Here is a 22,573-nt window from a genome sequence, read left to right as displayed (position 1 = left end):
CTGGGTCTCATTGCTGCAGGGGAATCTGGAGACCTGTGGGGGTGCTAAGGCAGCTTCCTGCCTGTCCTGACACTGCAGACTGTGCTGCGCCCCAGAAGTAGCTGGCAGCAGGCCTGGCTTCTAGGTGGGGAAAAGTGGGAGAGAGCACACAGGGCTCCACGCACTGCCCCTAGCACTAGCTCCACACTCCCATTGGCTGGGAACCTGCTGCTGGCTGCTTCTAGGGTGCAGCACAGTCTGCGGTGCCAGGAGAGGCAGGAAGCTGCCTGAGCACCCTTGCTGCACAGCTGACTGGGAGCCTTTCCTACCCCAGCCCTGAGCCCCTAACCCAAAGCTGGAGCCCCCTCCCACACCCCAAAGCTGAGTCCTGGTGTGGATTGTACAAGTGCATTTGTTAAGCTATGAGCTGACAGTGTAAATCATCATGAGTTACAATCCTTGTTAAATGGTTATAGGTGGATGATAGTCACCTCCATGCATCAGGCTTGCATGAGGCTTGGGTCCCACTTACACAAATAGTTTCAGGGTGGTCACAGCAAGAGGTCAGAAAGGAGCTAAGATCTGCGGTGCTGTGACTGATGCGCCCCTGTGTCTGCGTCCGGTCGCTCTCATTATAAGGCGGCTTCCCAGCAGAGCAAGAGCTGTTTGCCCTTTGCAGGAAGGTTGGCGTGGTGTCCCCAAAAAGTACTCGGCAGAGGTCTGGTGGCAAAACTGGCAGCGTCTTGTCTCTGCCCATATGCTGATTGCTCGGGTTGGGCAGAGCAGCGGCTTGAGGAAGGCAGGAGTCCGGGAGTGAAGTGGGAACTTTGTTTCCTCTGTTCGGTGTAATTAGAAATTCCCCGGGTTCAGCCCATGCGACTGTGCACGTGCAGCTGGCTCATGTGTGCACACAGCAGTGGAAGACGGGTGGGTGTGAGCAGTGAGCTTCCCAAATCACAGCACTGCAGAGAGGCTGGAAGGAGGCAGGGCCAGGAGCACACCTGGGAGAGCAGCCATGCACGGCCAGTTCCAGGAAGCTGCTTTCTTCCTCGCTGTGTTTCTGCTCCCCCCACGGTAACCCGGCTCTCCTCCCAGGAAGATGATCCCAGCCTGAAAGGTGGGCAAGGGGTGAGCCACAGTTCCCGGCACAAAGGGCATGTTGGGCAGGGGGGAGGACGAGGGCGTGGGCCTGCCATTAGATGGATGGGAGCACTTGTTGGGATTGCAGTGGGATTAAGGGCTGGATTCGGCACCCTGCTGAACGATCTGAGGAAGCCGGGCGGTCGCCTCACTGGCTAGCCAGAGCCTGCTCAAGAGGCTTATAGGGGAGCAGCAAGCCAGGGCTGGCAGAGGGAGGTCAGGCACATATTCCCCAGGCTCCTCCCCAGCACAGGGCACTCCTAAGCCAGCAGCAGCCAATACAAGTTGGCTTCAGAACAAGCAGAGGGCACCAAACCCCAGTCTGCCCCCAGGCAGAAGCGGCTGAGCTGACCCTGCGCTCTGCCTGTTTGTTTTGGAAATGAGGACGCGAAGGTGAGGCAGACCCTGCTGGGTGACAGGCATGGGCCATGTCTAGAGGGAAACGGCCGGGGTACAGCAGACCAGCGATGGAGGGGGAGCGCTGTGGGAGAACACGGCCTGTAGCCACGAGGGAAAGGAGGGGATCTCTCATTAGCTCCTGCTGCTGGTGCTCCATTTCCTTCGCACCATTGCAACTGCGGCCCTCCCCGGCTCTCCCAACTGCCTCGGAGAGCGAAGTGAGTCCGAGCAGGGCTGAGGCGGGACAGCCGCCCCGTAAAGCATGGAAGCAATCTGGCATTTCAGAAAGGGAACAGCGAAATACCAGCCTAAAGTTCAGTGCCTGCCAAGCTCCCTTCATTTAGGCTACGTCTACACTGGCCCCTTTTTCAGAAGGGGCATGCTAATTTTGAAAGTGGGAATAGGGAAATCCGCGGGGGATTTAAATATCCCCCGCGGGATTTAAATAAACATGTCCGCCGCTTTTTTTCCGGCTTGGGGAAAAGCCGGAAAAAAGCGTCTAGACTGGCCCGATCCTCCAGAATAAAGCCCTATTCCGGAGGATCTCTTATTCCTACTTTGAAGTAGGCTTCCTTTGAAGTAGTAGACGTAGCCTTAGTGTGTAGGGGCCAGTGTAGACGTAGCCTTAGTGTGTAGGGGAGGAGGGCATCGGGGCGTCCTGCATGCAGGGAAAATGTCAGAAGCTGCAGCAGAATTGCCCCGCCCAGTGTCCCAGACGACACACGTAACCCCACTTGGCCTACAGGAGTAGCTGTCCTTCAAAGCTCTCTTGCCTTGGAAGCCGGGGAGGTTAATTTCTGGGCTGTCGTTCATGAAAACCTCAGACAAGTTGCGCAGAGACAGAAAGGCAGTAACAACACCAGTCTCCCTTCCCCCCGTGCTGCACCATCCTCTGCCCCAGAAGGGGGCTGCATTTCAAGAGAGCCACATGCCTGGGAGGCCAGTCCAAAACCTGACGTGGACTTATGTACATGGCCAACCAGGGGCGGGTTTTGGAAACGGGGCCTGGAAGTTCCGTGACTGACCTTTCCAGTCCACAGAAGCCGAAAAAGATTTGTTGGAGCATAAGCTTTCGTGGGCAAAAACCCACTTCGTTAGATGCATCTGCCCACAAAAGCTTATGCTCCAATAAATCTGTTAGGGTATGTCTACTCTTCCTACAATGAGGAGTAACGGTAGTTCAAATTAGGAGCTTTAATTCAAACTACCTAGCCCGTGCCGCGTGTAGCCGTGGGCACGTAGTTCAAACTACCAGGCATTTAAAAATGGCAGCGCCCAGGAACATGCAAATAAAGCCCAGGATATTTTAATCCCGGGCTTCATTTGCAAGTTCGAATGACTACATTAGCCACCCTAGTTCGAACTAGGGTGGCTAGTGTAGACATACCCTTAGGCTGTGTCTAGACTGCAGGCTTCTTTCGAAAGAGGCTCTTTCGAAAGCATCTTTCGAAAGAGCCTCTTTCAAAAGATCGCGTCTAGACTGCAGGCGGATCTTTCGATAGAGGAAATCCGCTTTTTCGAAAGAGAGCACCCAGCGAGTCTGGATGCTCTCTTTCGAAGACGGCCTCTTTACATTGTAGAACGCCTTCTTTCAAAAGAGGAACTTTCGAAAGAAGGCGTTCTTCCTCGTGAAACGAGGTTTACCGCCATCAAAAGAAAAGCCGCGTTCTTTCGAAATAATTTCGAAAGAACGCGGCTTGAGTCTGGACGCAGGGGAAGTTCTTTCGAAAAAAGGGTACTTTTTTCGAAAGAACCCCTGAGTGTGGACACGGCCTTAGTCTATAAGGTGCCACAGGACTCCTCGTTGCTTTTGCAGATTCAGACTAACATGGCTACCCCCTCTGATACTAGAATCCAGAAAGTTTATTCCTGTTCATTTCTTTGCAGGAAGAAATAAGCCATTTCTGGCAAGAGAGGGCGGGTTTTGTTTTTGCTGGGTTTGGTGATGGGGTTATTTAATGATCCCTTTGGCTAATGGTGGTGGAATTATTTTGGTGGCAGGCCTGTTGAGATTGGGTTGCAGACTCTCTTGGGGTATGTCTACACTACCCCGCTAGTTCGAACTAGCGGGGTAATGTATGCATACCGAACTTGCTAATGAAGCCCGGGATTTGAATTTCCCGGGCTTCATTAGCATAAAGCCGGTGCCGCCATTTTTAAAAGCCGGCTAGTGCGAACCCCGTGCCGCGCGGCTACACGCGGCACGGGCTAGATAGTTCGAACTAGCTAGCTATTCCGAACTATCTGTACGCCTCGTGGAACGAGGTGTACAGATAGTTCGGAATGGCTACGTAGTTCGAACTATCTAGCCTGTGCCGTGTGTAGCCGCGCGGCACGGGGTTCGCACTAGCCGGCTTTTAAAAATGGCGGCGCCGGCTTTATGCTAATGAAGCCCGGGAAATTCAAATCCCGGGCTTCATTAGCAAGTTCGGTATGCATACATTACCCCGCTAGTTCGAACTAGCGGGGTAGTGTAGACATACCCTTGGATTCAACCAACTGGACTCTACTGCAGCACGTGGCATCTGGTCCGTCCAGTCCAGGTAGGTTGGCAGCCCTCACCACCCCATGCTGGAGACACAGCTGGGGGGTAGCTGCAGAGCCTTGGGCTGGCGGTAGGATCCCAGGGCTGGTAGGGGTGGTGGGCAGCAGGACCTGGAGGGCCGGCAGTGCCCATGGGGCTGGCAAGTGACAGGACCCTGAGGGCCAGCAGGACCCCAAGAAGCTGGCAAAGCACCTGGGTATGGTAGGATCCCATGGGGGCCACCTGAAGGTGGGGACCTGAGGCTGGAAGAACCAGACTAACAGGGCGCAGGGAAGCCGGGTGCAAAATAGAGATGTTAACGGGTAACCAGTTAACCGACTACCCAGTAAGCGTCACCCTTAATGGCTCTTCTCCACCTACCCCCATTTAATCAGTGAACCAGTTAAATTTAATACTTAACAGGTTAACTAATTAAATGTCAGGCATTAGGAGGTTGAGCGTCACAACCCCCAACTCCTTGAGAGCGTTTGGCCCTTGGCCACTTTTGCTGCACTTGAGTTATTAAAGCCTCAACCCTGCACACCAGCACACACCTAAAAGTGCTTATGAGAGTATTGCTTGTTCCAATTTGGCAAAGAGAAATAAGCTGTATAGGTACAAAGCAACTTATATTAATATAGCACTTTTACCAGCACAACTATGTCAGTGAAACTTTGTAGCACTGCTAAAACATTTGACATGTACACCAGGCCTAAGTGACCACTCCCCAGGTGGACATTAGATCACCTGGCTCTCACTCCTGTGCTCAGTCTGTTTGAATATGTCTCTCTCTGAGGCCACGTCTCCACTTACCGGAGGATCAACACACTGGTGATCAATCCTTCAGGGTTTGATTGAGTGGGTCTAGTGGAGACCCACTAAATCAAATGCTGAGGGCACCTCCATCGATGCCAGCACTCCTATTCCTCATGAGGAGTAAGCAAAGTCCACAGGAGAATTTCTCCCGTTGATTTTCTGCTGTAGGGACAGTGCTGAAGCCCGGCTTAAGGTACATCGTCTCCAGCTACGTTACTTGGATAACTGAAATTGCATACTTTAAGCCGACCTTCGTCTGTGGGGTGGACCTGGCCTGAGACTTGCTGATAGTAGCACCAGCCAAATGCACCAGTTTGTGTGTGGGGAGGGAGGGAGTATTGCAACACCCCCAGGTTTCGCACTAGGGATGTAAAATGCCTTTTTGGCACTTAGAAGACCACTGCAATTCACAAGGCCTGATTGACGTGCCAAGGTGCCTGCACAATGGCTGGGGAGAGATGGGAACCAAAGACTGAGATTCACAAAGGCCAGCAGGCTAAGCAGGGAGCTGCCTAAGCCAGGCAGCTCTGCTTCTGCTTCTCAGCCAGGAGGCCTCTTTGGGGTTAGGGTTCCTTTGCCGTTTTAGCATGACTTGTGGGGAGAAAAGGGCAGCCACCTCCTTCATGACATTCAGCCCTGTATTTAGGGCACTCACCCGGGAGGTCGGAGACCCCAGTCAAGTCCCTCACATGAAGGGGGAAAAGACTTGAGCCAGGATCCAAATGTCTGCACATTGAGCAAGTCTTCACCTCTTTGTGCTTCGCTTTTCCCCCATCTGAAAAAAACAGAAGTGAAAACACGGGGTGCTTTTCAAGCCCAAAGCACCTTGCAAAGGGCAAGTAAACAGTCAGCACACGGAGGCGGGTGAGGGAGTAATAATTTATGCACTAGAGTGGCATTGTCCAAGGCTGAAAGGCACCCTCTTAACCTTGTCAGTGCACGGCACAAAGACCTGAGCAGAAACACAGCCCGTTTTTCACAGAACAAGCATGCCGGGCACCCCTCCTGAGATAGATGTGGTGCACAAAAGGTGCAAATGTAAAGCAGGGCAAGGACTAGAACAGAATTTATGGCATGCGCCAGCCCGTGCCGCAGCATGAGCAGCAATGGAGGTGATTATTAATTAATCATGCTCCTCGGTGAGAGGGGATCGGTGTGAGGAGTAATTAAAACGAAGCGCTGGATGGCCCATTGCAAACGATGATTTACGATGCCGAGTAACTGGTGCGCTGCCCTCTCTCCTCTCCGCAGGCCCAATGGGAAGGATTAACCGGGCGTATTGTCTTCAACAAAACCAGTGGGCTCAGGACAGATTTCGACTTGGACATCATCAGCCTCAAAGAAGATGGTCTTGAAAAGGTCAGTAAGGTTTGTCCTTCCAGCTAGCTAAGGAGTTTAGGAAACCTTCAAGAGACCCACTCAGGGCCCCTGGAAAGTGGTGTATCTGCCCCATAGCACCCCGATTTACCTCTCTGTTCGATGTAAGGATATTTGCTTCTTGGAAGTGCTCTGCTCCTCTTCTCTGAATAGGCCATGCATGCTCCTTCACCTACTTATAGACTCATAGACTCAAAGGTCAGAAGGGACCATTATGTTCATCTAGTCTGACCCCCTGCAAAGTGCAGGCCACAGAATCTCACCCACACCTCCTAGAATAATCCTCTCACCTATATCTCAGATATTGAAGCCTTCAAATACTTTGAAGACCCCAAGATGCAGAGAATCCTCCAGCTGTGATCTGCGCCCCATGCTACAGAGGAAGGTGAAAAACCTCCAGGGCCTCTGCCAATCTACCCTGGAGGAAAATTCCTTCCCGACCCCAAATATGGCGATCAGCTAAACCCTGAGCATGTGGGCAAGACTCACCAGCCAGACACCCAGAAAGTTCTCTATAGTAACTCCTATCATCCCTCCATTGACCTATTTCCCACTGATAATGAATGGTCAATTAGTTACCAAGATCATGTTATCTCATCAAACCATCCCTTGAACCCGCAGCCCTCCGCCCAAGTGGTCCCAGTTAGTTGCCATGTAGGACTGTTGCGGTAACACGCATGGGGAATGGCGGAGTGGCAGAAGCAGAAGCAACTTCCTGAATCACTGAGGACGGAGGGTGGGGTTGGTTTGTGGGTTTGTTTGTTTTCCATGCCAATGACGGGCGGGGAAGAAGCCCAACTCAAAGACTGCCTGCACGCCACAGTTGGTTTATGAAGTGTCCTGTGTTGCCCTTGAGGTGACAGTAGCTCTTTGAAACCCCTTTCTTGGTGCCTTCTCCTGCTTGAAAATAGCCTAAGTCCTGGAAGTATCCCCAATTTGTTACAGCCCCTGACTGGCCCTCCTGCAGCCTGACTTTGGGAGGGGATGAGAATGTTCGCTCTTTGTTCTCTGGCGGGTTGGCGTTTGAGCTCCAAGAAAGGGTACAAAAACAAACACACAAAAATCCCTCAGTGAGGGCAGGTTAGTTTCCTGGCCTGCTTGGAAATTTCCCATTTGGACGTGGAATTCAGGCAACAGCAGTTGTGCTGCTGGGGAGGCAAGGTAGAAGCGCACACACGACCCTGTCGAATCCTAATTAGCACAGATCGCTGCTGGAGACAGCGCTGTGATGCCACTGAAGTGCAGGTCTGATTCTTAGGTGCACCTGGAGATTTCATTCCTGTTTTGTGGACCGCGTAGAAAGACACAGACTGCTCAGAGTACCAAAAGTTCTGCAGCACTGTTTTCAAGGGGAGAACCGTTCATTTAGCGGAGAGCACAGTTGCCTCGATAGAACAAAGATCTGCACCAAAGACAGTGCATACCTACAGTCACCTGTTCACATGTGCGGTGCTCAAAGCAGGTTGTAGATACACGCCGCAGGCTCCGGGAGCAGGCTATCCACGGTTAGAAAGCCATGGAGCTTAGGGATGGGAGAAACCTGGGGGACTGATTCTGTCCTGCTTTCCCTCTTATGAGGTTGCTGACACTTTGCAAAGTGGGTTGCTAGGATGGGTGGGTAACACCCTGCTGCCTGTGCCAATCGACTGCTTATCAGTAATGATACCAGGGGAGTAATAAGAATAGAACAGAAGAACGGCCATACTGAATCATACCAAAGGTCAATCTAGCCCTGATTCCTGTTTTCTAAGAGTGGCCAATGCCAGGTGTCCCAGTGGGAATGAACAGAGCAGGTTATCATGAAATGATCCCTCCCCTGTCACGCATTCCCAGCTTCTGACAAACAGAGGCTACGGGCACCATTCCTGCCCTTCCTGGCTAATAGGACCTATCCTCCATGAATTTGTTCTTTTTTGAACCCTGTCACAGTCTTGGATGTCATGTCGTCCTCTGGCAAGGAGTTCCACAGGTTGACTGTGCATCGTGTGAAGAAATACTTCCTTTTGTATGTTTTAAACCTGCTACCTATTCATTTCATTTGGTGACCCTTAGTTTTTATGTTCTGGGAAGGAATAAATAGGTAAAAATGGCAGACATTTTGGATTTCATGTGAATCTGAATCTTAAAGTACTGCCAAAATACCTATCAGTTAATGTAATACTTCTCAGTTGTATGCGAGAATTGCTGACCCAAATGGTATTTATTACTACCGTGTGTCACATAATGCTCTCAAGAAACTGCCAAACCCTGATGCATAGTCCTCAAAGATGTTCAGGTTTACTGTTTAATCTCCATCTTGTCAAGAGATTTTGTAGCTCTTTGCTTTTTTTTAAAGCTTTTTGTCAACTCGAGAGAGGTTTTAAAGTATCGACGTCAAATCTCAGAGGACTCTAAGTTTCTGTTAATAGCTAATCTGAAATAATGAAATGCCCAGCGGAGTGAATCCCAGTATGTACTTTGCATTATGTACAATAGCTTATATTTGTTGAGCTTTAGGATTCTGTTTCTGATCCTGCTACCTCCTGGATGTACAGAGGATTAAAGCAGTATTACGCAAACATAATTACAGGTAGTTTAACTATCTGACTTGCACAGTTCTCTTAATGGAGTATCTGCATCTTTTTCTTTAATTTTTAAATTGATTAATGCAGACTTGAGTTCCGTGTATTTCATTTTCCTTAAGGGAAACTTGGCAAGGGATTCTTAGCCCAGTAGGTAGCATTGCCAAAGGCTCTTTGTTATTGCTTTTCTCCCCCATAACAATAATAATCGTCTGACGTTTTAACTGCCGTATGATTGGAAGGAGGGAAGGGAGGAGTGTCTGGCTTCGGTGAAATATTTAGTGGTTCTCACAAAGTTCACAGAGACTATTTTAAAATTTATACTGTTCTTGCCAAACAGCATTCTTTGTTTCAAAACCCCTTTCTGGGGAGGTAGTAAAACCAGTGGTTGCTGGGGAGATTGAATTATTTAAAAAAAAAATTAGAAAAAGGAAAGGAAAAACAATCAAAGACATAAAAATAAATAAATAAATAAATAATGAGGTGTTCCTGGCCTTCCAGTGGGATTGGTCCGTGGGCTCTCTGTTTTCACGTTTCCATCGCTCATGGGGCCTCGTCTGGCCCACGGATAGGGAAGGGGGGAGGGGAGCAGCTAGTTGCCCCAGGGCCTGGCTATTCAAAAGGGTCCCGGGGCTCTCGGCTGCTGTGGGGGGATTCGAAGCCCCGGGACCTTTAAATCGCTTGCTCTGTGTGACTCTGAGGGTTAGGGAGGAAAGGTGCCATGCTCTGGGCGGCAAGAAGGGCTGACAGCTCCTGGCCACGCCCCTGCTGCCTGAAGCCCCGCCCCTTCCGGGAGCACAGAGCTGCCCCTCCCCCCTCTTTGCCCAGGGTCCAGTGAAGGCTCCCTGCTCCCCTGGGCCTTGTAGATGGATTGACCTGTGTACTCTGCTGTTCCTATTTGCTTGTGTCTGTTGTCTATTTGAGGGCATATCTGTGCTGGTGGAGGACAGTGCGTTCAGATGTTGAACATAGAACTTCTCTGAAAGTTTCCCTTCAGTAGGTCTCTTGGTCTTATTGTTTTCACATTTGCAGCCATGCTGTTCACAGTAAAATATAGATGGTGGCCGAGTATAATAAGGGAGCTGAATTGTGACCCCTATTCCTGCAGCTGAAGGGCAGACGGGCTGGTTGTGTGTGTCTGTATTCATATAATCTGATCAAATATTGGTGGACAAGAAGCAACAGGCTGAAATTGCAGCAAGGGAGGTTTAGGTTGGGCATTAGGAAAAACTTCCTGCCAGGTGGTTAAGCCCTGGCATAAATTGCCCAGAGGGGTTGTGGAAAAATCACTGGAGATTTTTAAGAGCAGGTTAGACACACTCCTGTCAGGGATGATCTGGGTGGTGCTTGGTCCTGCCGGGAGTGCAGAAGAGTGGATTTAATGACCTTTCTAGGTCCCCTTCCATTTCTAGGATTCTATGATTGGTGATGATGCTGTACCAATTGCTTACCTTGTGAAAATCCTCCTAGGTCCCCTGGTTTTAACGAGATTGTGACCCTCTATCTCTCAGCAGAGGAGAACTTCTAAAATTAACACTTGGTTGCTATTGGTGACACTTTATAAAAGATTCAATTAAGTTTCTAGAGAGGAACGTAGAAATTCCCAGACTGGGTCAGACACATGGTCCATGTAGTCCAGGATACTGTCTTGGACACTGGCTAGCACCAGCTGTATCAGGAATAGGTGTAAAAACCCTCCGATGGGCAATTTTAAGGTAATCTTTCTTCCCCCATTAGAAGTGAATCCTGTGTGTTCCTGGCTGGTGGTTTTGTGTCTGGCTCATATTCATTCCCAGTGTTACTGGTTTTAAAGTGGGATCAAAATGGAGCTAAATTAAATGCAGGCGGACTTGATCTAGGAATGTTAAATTGTGAGTCACTGACTAATCGAATAGTCAATGAATTTTGCATCAACTATTTGATTAGTTGATAGGACGCCTCCGCCTTTGAAGTGTAACAACAGGGCTGTTGCTATAATTCAAATGTAAGGGGACTGTTAGCCCCTTACTAAAACTCTGTGGGAGTTTTTGGTTTGCCAGCTCTCAGTATCAAAAGGGGAAGGGTCCATGAGACTGACAGACCCCAGAGACAATGGAAAGCAGCCAACACTCCAGCTCAGCCTGATTGACAGGTTGGACAGGCCAGTGAGGAAAGTGAGAGGCCAGGCCCCGTCCTCCCTGTGAGCTGGGATTGTTCTGGGTCTCTCTGAGCAAGGAGAGAGCTGAGAGACAGCTAAGAGGAGCAAGCTGTATGGAGAAGTCCTGCAGCAACAGAGTCAGACACACACACAGTCTATGGAGCGCAGACCCTGTGTTGAGCAGCAGACTGGCAGTGCTCAGAGAGCCAAAAGGGACAGAGAAGCAACGCAAGGAGCTGGAGACTGGCCACGCAGCACAGCCTGCAGCTGGATGTGGTGAGCAGCTGGGAACTGCAAAGTGTGGGGAGAGGCTCTGGGCAGGGAGATATCACCAGCCAAGAGGCCCAGCAGGCCAGACTGGGAGAGGAGTCTGGCCACTTAGAGCTTGAGGCTGTGTGGTCACTGCCAGAGCAGGCGTGTCCAGCCTGCAGCCCCCCCCCCTGCAGCACATCCAGGGCCTCTAAGGAGCCTATAAGGAAGAGACTGTGGACTGTCCTTACACTCTGCAGACTGCTGTTTTGATGTCCCTGTGCTACAGAGCAGGACTGTGTGTTCTCATTTAACCATTCTCATTTTTTTCTTATTCTTTTCTCTTTAATCAGTTGATGTTTAATAAATTGTATTTGCTTTGAACCTTATGAAATCATCACTGGGCCAAGAAGGCCTGCAGTGTAAAGAGAGCACCTCAGAGTGGGGACACCCTAACTCCTGCCCCTAGTGACTACAAGGTCGGGGATTAAGCCCCAGGAAATCTGGGTCCAGCCTTGTTGGGGTTTCGAGGACTCTGCTACTCAGGAGAGTGGAGGGGGAGCCCTCAGGATCAGGGAAGCTGTGGGGTAAAGGAAGTGGGAGCGGGGACTCAGATCCTTTCGCTGGTCCATTTCACCGGGGTGGTATAGAAGCCAGGAAAGTTCCCCACAATAGCGGGACCAATCCCCCGCTTACACAAAGGCGAAAGCGCCGCGTGGTGACCCCGGGCTCCATGTGGCACTGTTCCTCTGAAATGCCGCGGGGAACCCAGCGTCAGGCTCTTTGCGGCATTTCAAAGCAGCAGCGCCCCCTGGAGCCTGGGATCAGCTGGGGACTCCCCCACTGACCCCTGGCTCCATGTGGCACTGCCAGGACACCCCAGCTGGCTCGGGGCTGCACGCAGCATTTCAAAGCAGCAGTGTCACGTGGAGGCCGGAGTGTGGCCCCAGGTTCCACTTGGCGCTACCACTTTGAAGCATCCACTCCTCTCTTCCCCTCCCCACTTGCTGCCTCTTTCTGATAGAGGCAGCAAGGGCCGGAGGAACGACTAGTCGACTAGCCTCTCAACTAGTCCTTCAAATCCCTAGCTTGATCTCTCCTCTCTTCTCCATTACACTAATGTTAAGCTCTCGGACTGTACCTCCAGGGACTCCAATGAAGTAGCCCTGGGGGGAACTGGTGTAATGTGGAATCTGCCCACCTACCAGGAGTCACAGGAGTTTGTATCTCCCAATTCTCTCTCTCTCATATCAGTGCCACTCACCCCTTTTCTCTGCAAGGACATTATGACCTTCTAGCTAAATCAAACACTCATGCCCAGGACTAAATTATCTGAGTGGAATTAAATTACTTGAATAAACTCCTCTCACATTGCCGGTGTGGCTTTCCGTGGCATGTGGTAGGCTGGATTCAGGGACATTCCTCTCTCCAGTGGCAACAACAAGTGCTCCATCCGTGAGGGAATTGACTAACGGTCTACTACAGCCATCTTGCAATGCAAACCAGACAGGAGAATTCACAGGTTTACAGTTTCCCTCTTAGTACATATGGCAGTGCCTGACTTTACTAGATACATTTTTTCACATGATCACCAGTAGGAAAAACAGGATATACTATGAATCAAATGAATTCCAAGTACCTCCAAGTCTAGCAATGCAGAGAAGGTGCCAGACTGAGCTTAGGAGAATGCAACTGATAGCAGAGGCACAGCCAGGGCAGTGGTTCTGCAAGCTGTGACATCTGGCTGGGTTTTTAAATTTTTTTAAGTAACACATGTTTTCATGGGAATCCTTTATTTCCTGTGAAACATGCTGGTTTGTCAATGAAAACACTTTTAGACCCTTGGAAAGGGGAACCAACCCCAACCCAACACGTCTATTTTTATAAACCAAAAAAATCCCAGCAATCACCCTCAAAATGCTTTCTTATTTTTCCTTTTTTTCATCAGAAATATCATTTGCCAAGCAGCTGTGTTCTCAACCTTTTCCATACAAGAATTCTCCTTCCACATAAAGGCTACGTCTACACTGGCCCCTTTTCCGGAAGGGGCATGTAAATTTCACCTATCGTAGTAGGGAAATCCGCGGGGGATTTAAATATCCCCCGCGGCATTTAAATAAAAATGTCCGCCGCTTTTTTCCAGCTTTTAAAAAAGCCGGAAAAGAGCGTCTACACTGGCCCCGATCCTCCGGAAAAAGCGCCCTTTTCCGGAGGCTCTTATTCCTACTTTAAAGCGGCGGACATTTTTATTTAAATGCCGCGGGGGATATTTAAATCCCCCGCGGATTTCCCTACTACGATAGGTGAAATTTACATGCCCCTTCCGGAAAAGGGGCCAGTGTAGACGAGCCCAAGCTGTTTACAAGATGGGAAGGACAGAGTGATCATGACTCCAGCTCTTGCCTGCTGGTCTACATGATCCACAAGACAACTTCCAACACAAATAACTTGAAATAATGCATGACCACACCTCTTGTGTGCAGCCCTAGCCTGCATTTTGTTTGAATACAACCCCTAGTCTCTTTAGTTACTACTGGAGGTGGACCCAAGCTGAAAAATTAGGGTCTAGATCAGGGGTGGTCAATAATTTTTGCCTGGGGGCCACATCAAAATTTTTTGAAGTAGCCCTGGGCCACCCCAGAAGGGACAGGGCCTAAACAGGAAGGGGCAGGGCCTAAATGAGAAGGGGTGGGGAAGCACCTTTGCCCCCCCCCTTCCTACTAGGCATCTATGCCCTAGAAGAGGCTTGGTTCTCAGGGTCTGGGGGCGGTGGAGCGTGGGAAGCCAACCCCCTGCGAGGGACATGTTGATTGCAGGGCAGGGGCAGACTGAAGAAGGCTGCTGCCCCCTAGGGTTGCCAGGTGTCCGGTATTCTACCGGACAGTCCGTTTTTGGGGCTTTCAGTCCAGTAAAAAAATCGAGAAAATACTGGACATGTGCAATGTCCGGTATTTCCTGGATTTCTGGCTGGGCACCGGATGGAAGCCTGGCAGGGGGTGGGGGAGTGGCTGGGAGATGGGGTGTGATCGGCGCTGGGAGCCCTGGCTGCGTCTGACGCCTTGGGAAGGAGGAGAAGCCCTGTCCCTGCCCCTGAGCGTGTGGTGGAGCCGCAGCCGGACTCACTCGCTCCTCTCTGGACCATGCGTGGGACTGACAGTGCCCTGGGATCTGCACATGCCTGGGTCAGTCCCGCGCCCCCCACTTCCCCCGCCCCTTCCTGACCAGCTCTGCTGCCCATGACTCCCTCCAGGCCACACCTGCTTCCTGCCCCCGACCCCTCCCCTATCTCCCCAGGCCAGTCGCGCTGCCCCGACTCCCCACCTGCCAGCCCTGACCCTCAGCCATCTCCGCCGGCCTGCCATGCTGCCCCTGACCTCCTCCCCCATCTCCTCAGGCCAGCCGCGTTGCCCCGACCCCCTGCCCACCAGCCCTGACCCCCGACCCCCCCCATCTCCCGCAGCCAGCCATGATGCCCCCACCCCCATCCTGGCCAGCCCTGCCCCCGTCCCAGCCAGTCCCCCCCCCCATCAAGTGTGTCCGGTATTTTTTCTAAACCTACCTGGTAACCCTACTGCTCCCATCCCCTAATTGGCCTGGGGGTGGGAGAGCAACCGGTCTTCCGCGGGCCAGATCCACCTGCTTGGCAGGCCGAATCTGACCCGTGGAGGCCCACTCCTGGTCTAGATCTTGAACCCTTCACAGCTTTGAAAGTGTTTGGAGCTGGCGTTTCTGGTGCCGCACCTTCTCTTCACCCAAGTTTAAAAACTTAAAAAACAACCAATAGTCTGGTAGCATTTTAAAGGCTAACAAAACATGTCGATGGGATCATGAGCTTTCATGAGCCCATGTTTTGTTAGTCTTTAAAGTGCTACCAGACTATTGGTTGTTTTTTAAGTTTTTTCCTGTTACAGACTAACTCAGCTCCCCCTCTGAAACAAAGTGTAAAAGATTTGCATTGGAGAATCTTTGATTCAGGATTATCTCTAGTCACATGTGGGGTGTGGCAGGAGTTCCCTGTTCAGAGCGTTCCAAGTTCCTATGCTGCCTGGTGCTCTTGTCCGCTGTGGAATAAATTCCTGAGTTCTAGGCATCACGGCGCTCCATATTTATCCACAGGCATCCGTGCCACCATTTACAGGGTAGCAAGAAGGAAGGGCGTTTGAAATCTGTAATGTCTGTTCTGCATGGGGGACTGTAGGACGGGTCAGCAACTGCAGGATTAGTGGCCATCCTTAAAAATTATGGGCCCCTCTTGCTGGGGGCATGGGGATTCCCTTCTCATGGTGCTTTTCCCCTCTCCGCCCCAGCTAATGGGGATTCAACAGCTTCCCTGAAGCCAAAGTGGAGCTGCAGAGGCTGAGGGTTCCTCTCTGCCCCCAGCCTGAGCAGTAGGGAGCCTTCATTAGCTGGCTGCTGCTTGCCAAGAGGCACACGTGGGGGAAGATACAGGGAGAAGCCCTGCAGCAGCTGCGAGGAGAGTCTGGAGAGAAACCAGCAGAGCCCTCAGGCATTCAAGCACACACAGCTATGTTGGGGCACCCGAAAATGTGGTGTCCCAAATTTTCAGGTGCCCTTTGCAGATGCATATTTCACATATGCCTAGGGACCACCCTGATTTCTCTCCTCATTAGGTCTCCCAACATGGTAAATTTAGCTTTTGCTTGCATGTGCAACTGAAGATGGACATAGCTACCCGGTAGCCAGGCGTGTGGGATCCTAGAAAAGACTAAACGATGCACGACAAGTGTCCAGTAATTTTCTTTCTTTGCTTCATTTCAGGTTGGAGTGTGGGACCTGTCTGACGGTTTGAACATCACTGAAGTTTCCAAGGGACGAGGGCCCAATGTCACAGACTCACTAACCAACAGATCTCTTATTGTCACCACTGTCCTGGTAGGAGGCTACAGGCTTGTATTTCTCATCCATGTACAAATGGCTGAAAATGTGCAACTTCTCTGATGTTTTACGAGGCTGCAGTGAATTTGCCAGTCCCCTGGCTTTTTGCCTCCTCTTTAGGGGTTGTCCCCTAGCTCTCTGTGCTACTGGCGCGGTCAGAAACTTAAGAACATAACAACGGCCATACTGGGGCAAAGTCCAACTTGCCCAGTATCCTGTCTGCTGACAGTGGCCAATGCCCCAGAGGGAATGAACATAACAGGGAATCATCAAATGATCCCATTCCCGTTGCCCATTCCCAGCTTCTGACAAACAGAAGCTAGGGACACCATTCCTACTCATTCTGGCTAATAGCCACTGATGGACCTAACGTCCTTGAATTTACCTAGCTCTTTTTTGAACCGTGTTAAAGTTGGTGCTCTCACAGTATCCTCTGGCAAGGAGTTCCACAGGTTGACTATGTGCTGCGTGAATAAATACTTCCTCTTGTTTGTTTTAATCTTGTTATCTATTAATTTCATTTGGTGACCCCTAGTTCTTATGTTATGGGAAAAAAGGAAATGATTTTTCCTAACTCACTTTTTTTCCATACTAGTTATGATTTTATAGATCTCTATCATATCCCTGATTAGACTCCTCTTTTCTAAGCTGAAAAGTCCCAGTCTTTTTAATCTCTCTTCGTATGGCAGCCATTCCAAACCCCTAATAATTTTTTTTGCCCTTTTCTGAACTTTTTCCAATGCTAAGATATCTTTTTTGAGATGAGCTGACCATAGCTGCACACATCAGTCAAGATGTGGGCACACCACGGATTTATACTGAGGCAATGAGATATTCTCTGTCTTATTCTCTATCCCCTTTTAAATGATTCCTAACATTCTGTTTGCTTTTCTGGCTGCCTCTGCACATTGAGTGGATGACCTGCCTTGGTCAGAAATAAGATGCCAACAATTGTCACACCGAAGTACCTGACACTCTTTGCTTTTCTTAAAATAACAAGAGATAAGAGACACTGAGATGTCAGTGTTCTAGAAGCTGTCATTTGCACACTGTGGGCAAATATTGGCTGATTCATGGTCACCGATTAACTTCCAGGAGTTAGCAAAATGTTAGTTCACCCGGCTGCCCTGTGAGAGGGTGGGATGGCCCCCCAGCATGTGACTGATCTGGGCTGGGTTATGAAAGGGAAGGGGAAGCTAGTGAGGAGGGGGCTACCCTGGGGAAAAGGTGTGTGCTCTTTTCTCCCAGCTGGCTGGAGCAGGATGGAGTGTGGGTGCTTTTAGCCAGTCGTTGGAGTTGATTTGTTCTGGATTTGAGTTTGTGTTTTTGGAATTCAAGCCCAGAGGAAAGGATGTGAAATGCCTGCAGGAGGGACATTTCTTTTCCTATTCCCTATCTGGTGAGTCTGCCAGCACAATGGCTTACAGGCCTTTCCCTACATAGAAACGAGGTTGGACTTGAGAGAGGGGGAGACCCACACTTACATCTGCTCCATCCTCTCCCATACCCACATGCTGCCGCGACACACCAGCTCTTCCCCCCACCATGATTTAGTTTGGAAAGGAGAAGACTGAGAAGGGACATAATAGTGATTTTTCAGGTGTCTAAAAGTGTGTTATAAGGAGGAGGGAGAAAAGTTGTTCTCCTTGGCCTTTGAGGACAGGACAAGAAGCAATGGGCTTAAACTGCAGCAAGGGAGGTTTAGGTTGGACATTCGGAAAAACTTCTTAGATGTCAGGGTGGCTAAACACTGGAATAAGCTGCTTAGGGAGGTGTGGACTCTTCATCACTGGAGATATTTAAGAGCAGATTGGACAGGCATCTATCAGGGATGGTGTAGATGGTGCTGTGTCCTGCCATGAGGGGAGGGGACTGGACTCGGACCTCTCGAGGCCCCTTCCAGTTCTAGTGTTCTATGATTCTATGATCCCCAAAGCTGCGTCCTCAGAGACAGAGTGCCATGGAGGGGGAGGGCGGGTTGATGGCAGAAGGGGCGGGCCTTGGGAATGGGAACTCACAGCAGACCCTGTCCAGCTCCCAGGGACTCCAGGCTAGATTGTGCAACGTCACTGGCTTGGGATGGCCCGTGGACCGAGAGCTTGAGCCCCCTGGACTTAGAGGGTCTCTTTTCTCTCTGTGTCACTGCACGAAGGAGGGGCACATTCTGTCATGCATAGCCATGAGCATCAGGCAGCTGCTCAGTGGCCCTAGATTAAGTCACTTGTCCGTCTGAGTGGATCTTCCACTGGTCAGATGCCCCCGTAACTCCAAAGACACAGCAGTCCCGAATTAGCCCGCCCTCTGGGCGGTCTCAGTAGATCACCAGTGGCTTACTGGCCCTTAGAGACTGACCCCTCCTTTTGTTTCTAGATGTGGCCCTTCCAGGTCAGAGTTGAAGCTCCGTGCTAGGAGGTAGTGTGGATACGCCGGGGTCCTTCTCCTGCCAGGGCCGGCGTTGTACCTGTTCTGCGGGTACTTCATGCTCCAGCGCTGCCAATCTGTCCCTTCTCACCATCCTGGCATTCATTTACGCACATGGGTAATAACTGCAGCGCTTGTGTTTCGTTCCCCTCATAACGACGCATGTGACAACCTAGCCAAAAGTAATTGAGTTATGCAGCAAAGCATGGGTACTTAACCGCTCTCCTCTGCCTCCAACTGTCACACCGTATTTAGTGCTCGCCTTCGCTATTGGATTTGATAGCAGGCATCAGATCAGAATGAATTTTTATTTAACGTCTAATGAATTATGACTAGTCGCATTGGTTTATATTCGGCTGCGTTACACAAGGGTGGGTCATGCCGTGCCAGTCGGAAGCAACAGCCAATGGCGCTGTACCTAGAACAAATAATCCGTAGCAGGCCTTGGGCTGGTAGCATAGCCCCGGTTTGAAATTCTGCTTGTGCTGATAATAGTTCCAGCCCGTTTCTACGGAGGGCCTTCAAAAGAGCCCCCTCTGTCAAAGAATCATGGATGGTAGAGATGGGAAAGAACTGCTAGGTCATGGACGGTGGAGGGAGGATCGTCTTTTATGGCATTGCAAATTTTATGCCATAAAAGAACACGTGCATGTGAATCAGGTATGCCTAAAAGAGAAGGACAAGAGTTTGGCTCGGTGCAATGTTACATGTATCCTCTCCCCATCTCTTTGTTCAGGGACCTCGATCCTCACCTGAAAAACCCCTTTCTATTCCCGTTCTGGGAATGATACACAGCTTAACATAGGACCGGCCAAAGGTCAGACCAAAGGTCCATCTAGCCCAGTATCCTGTCTGCCGACAGTGGCCAATGCCAGGTGCTCCAGAGGGAGTGAACAGCACAGATAATCAAGTGATCCCTCCCCTCTCACCCATTCCCAGCATCTGACAAACAGAGGCTAGGGACACCATCCCTGCCCATCCTGGCTAATAGCCACTGATGGACCTAACCTCCATGAACTTAGCTCAGTGTTTCCTGATTTTATTTGGCCACAGAACCCTTTTCAGCTTAAAATAATTTCAAGGAACCCCTAGGGTTCTCAGAGTAGAATTTGGCAAGCAAAAAAAAAAAAAAAAAAAAGCCCCGCCAGAATTGGTTGAGCAAAAAAACCCGGCAAAATACTGTCTCTTTAAGAGGGGTGGGTCAATGCCACGTTCTCGTGGAACCCTTACTTTCGCTTTGTGGAACCTTGGGGTTTCACGGAGCACCAACTGGGAAACACTGACTTAGCTAGTTCTTTTTTGAAACCTTTGCCAGTGAGCTTAGCCACTTCACCTCAGTCCCAGCCTGCGGGTCCCTGCTATTCCAGTCCCTGAAATGTCATTATGACCCAGGCATATTCTTATTGTTCATTACTAACTCTGCGGAGAGAGAGACAGAGACAGACAGAGAGAGACAGGGAGAGAAACACAGAGAGACAGCGAGGCAACCTCCAGACTGCATCCCACTGTCGGTGGAGGGATGCAAATAAAGCACTTCGAAAGTGCAAATGAGCCCAGAATTTAAATATCCCGGACTTCATTTGCATACTTACCTTCCGGCACTGTGCCGATCACATGCCATTTCAAAAGTGAAAGTGCTGTGTAGCCGCGGTTCTGCCGACAGCGGGGAGATTTTTCGACAGATCCTATACGCCTCGTTTTTTGAGTAACCTGTGGAGTAACGTTAGTTCGAACCAAGGGGTTTGATTCGAACTAACGCGGCCCAGAGCGCACTTCCTGGCTTGAATCAGCAGGCGATCGGAATAGCGCGCGGGCGAGATTATGCTAATGAAGCGCAGGATATTTAAATCCCCGCTTCATTAGCAATTTTGGTTGCCTACATTTGCATCCCTAGTTCGAACGAGGGTGCAAGTGTAGACGTACTCTGGGAGGGGAGTGGAGTCTAGTGAGTTATAGCAGGAGGCAGATACATTTGGGTTCTAAATAAAATGTCAGAATGGCCAGACTGGGTCAGACCAAAAGTCCATCTCCTCAGTAGCCTGTCTTCCAACAGTGGCCAATGCTAGATGCCCCAAAGGGAATGAACAGAAGAGACAATCCTCAAGGGTATGTCTACACTACCCCCCTAGTTCGAACTAGGGGGGGTAATGTAGTCATACGGAGTTGCAAATGAAGCCTGGGATTTGAATTTCTCGGGCTTCATTTGCATAAAACCGGCCGGCACCATTTTTAAATGCCGGCTAGGTCGGACCCCGTGCCGTGCGGCTACACACGGCATGGACTAGCTAGTTCAAATTAGGCTTCCTAGCCGAACTAGCTGTACGCCTCGTGGTTAATTAGGAAGCCTAATTCGAACTAGCTAGTCCGTGCCGCGTGTAGCCGCGCGGCACGGGGTCCGACCTAGCCGGCATTTAAAAATGGCGCCGGCTGGCTTTATGCAAATGAAGCCCGGGAAATTCAAATTCAAATGCCTGGGCTTCATTTGCAACTCTGTATGACTACATTACCCCCCCTAGTTCGAACTAGGGGGGTAGTGTAGACATACCCCAAGTGATTCATCCCCTGTTGCCCGTTCCCAGCTTCTGGCAAACAGAACTTATTTCTTTAGGATTGGAACCCTGTTACAGTTTGGGCCTTTCTACCATCTCCCGGCAAAGAGTTCCACAGGTTGGCCATGAAGAAATCATGTCTTTGTTTGTTTTAAATCTGCTGCCTATAAATTCTAGTGGGCACTCTCCTTGTGTTTGTTAAGAGGTCAGTAAAATCATGAATGCTGAGGGAAAACGGACACTAATACATCTGTGTCTGGGGCTGTGGTATGCACTTTCAGCAGACCCAGGGGCAACAGGCAGGGGGCACAAGGCATCATGTGCCCCAAACACTGTGGTGGGGGGACTAGTTGGGCTGGAAGGCTGGTGCTGGGAGCAGAGGTCTGTACTCCCCCACCCCCCACCCCACACACTTACTAGCAGCAGTGGGGAAAGCAGCATGGTTGGGGGAGCAAAGCAGCTGGGGCTGCCTTGCTCTACTTTCCCCTGCCACTGCCAAGGATTGTGGGAGGTGGGGGGGATGGACCCCTGCTGCTGGTGCCAACCCCTTAGCCTCACCATTCCCCCAGGCCATCTCAGTTGGTGGAAGAGGCGGAACGGGGCAGAGCAAGGGAGGGGAGAGGTAAGGCCTGGAACAGAAGGGAGTTGACTTGGCCCTTCCCTGAGGGGTGGGGGTTACGTGGGTCGGGCCCACCAGACCCTCTCTCACTAGTTGCCTCTGAGCAGACCTCCAGGATGAAATTCAGGTGTTCAAAGTCCAAGGGGGCTACAGCCCCTCCATGACTCCCTAAATGACATCACTACCTACACCTTCCCCCCACCCACACACACACAGGCTACGTCTAGACTGGCACGATTTTTCGCAAATGCTTTTAACAGAAAAGTTTTTCCGTTAAAAGCATTTGTGGAAAAGAGCATCTAGATTGGCACGGATGCTTTTCTGCAAAAGCACTTTTTGCAGAAAAGCGTCCATGCCAATCTAGACGCGGTTTTGCACAAGAAAGCCCCGATCGCCATTTTCGCCATCGGGGCTTTTTTGCACAAAACAATACCGCATTGTCTACACTGGCCCTCTTGCGCAAAAGCATTTGCGCAAGAGAGCTTTTGCCCGAATAGGAGCAGCATAGCATTTCCGCAAGAACACTGACAATCTTACATTAGATCGTCAGTGTACTTGCAGAAATTCAAGCAGCCAGTGTAGACAGCTGGCAAGTTGCTTTTGCGGAAAAACTTGCCAGTCTAGACGCAGCCATAGGGTATGGGGTAGAGCTCTCTCTGCATAGATAGAGAACCCTCATGCAGTTTGCAGGAGCATCAGGAGCAACACCTGTGGTTCCCCCACCAGCTACAGGCGTTCAAAAGAATTGTCTCTTCAGAAGCTGCTGCAAAACGCTTAGGGGAAATGCTGGAACAAAAGGCACTTTGTCAATTCATGCTCTCTCCGATTCTCAACAGCTCTTGGAACTGGGTCCATGTTTGCCCCTTGTCATAGGGTGGCTTTGCCCTCAGGGGCCGGAGGCCTCAG

At 50.5% G+C, this 22,573-nt stretch overlaps 1 protein-coding gene across 2 annotated transcripts in view; it reads left to right on the top strand.

The window, feature by feature from the left end:
• Positions 1-22,573, top strand: part of GRIK3 (glutamate ionotropic receptor kainate type subunit 3) — a 314,080-nt gene that overhangs the window by 210,394 nt on the left and 81,113 nt on the right. For both annotated transcript variants that reach the window (XM_006134255.5, XM_075908606.2), the window contains exons 8-9: positions 6,110-6,217; positions 15,962-16,075. In XM_006134255.5, coding sequence (XP_006134317.2) covers positions 6,110-6,217; positions 15,962-16,075 — 222 coding nt within the window. The remainder of the gene's footprint in view (positions 1-6,109; positions 6,218-15,961; positions 16,076-22,573) is intronic.

This window comes from Pelodiscus sinensis, chromosome 26, assembly GCF_052426305.1.
Source record: "Pelodiscus sinensis isolate ZL-2025 chromosome 26, ASM5242630v1, whole genome shotgun sequence".
NCBI classification, from domain to species: domain Eukaryota; kingdom Metazoa; phylum Chordata; order Testudines; family Trionychidae; genus Pelodiscus; species Pelodiscus sinensis.
Note: the sequence above shows the minus strand (reverse complement) of the source record. Positions and strands in the feature narration are given on the sequence as shown.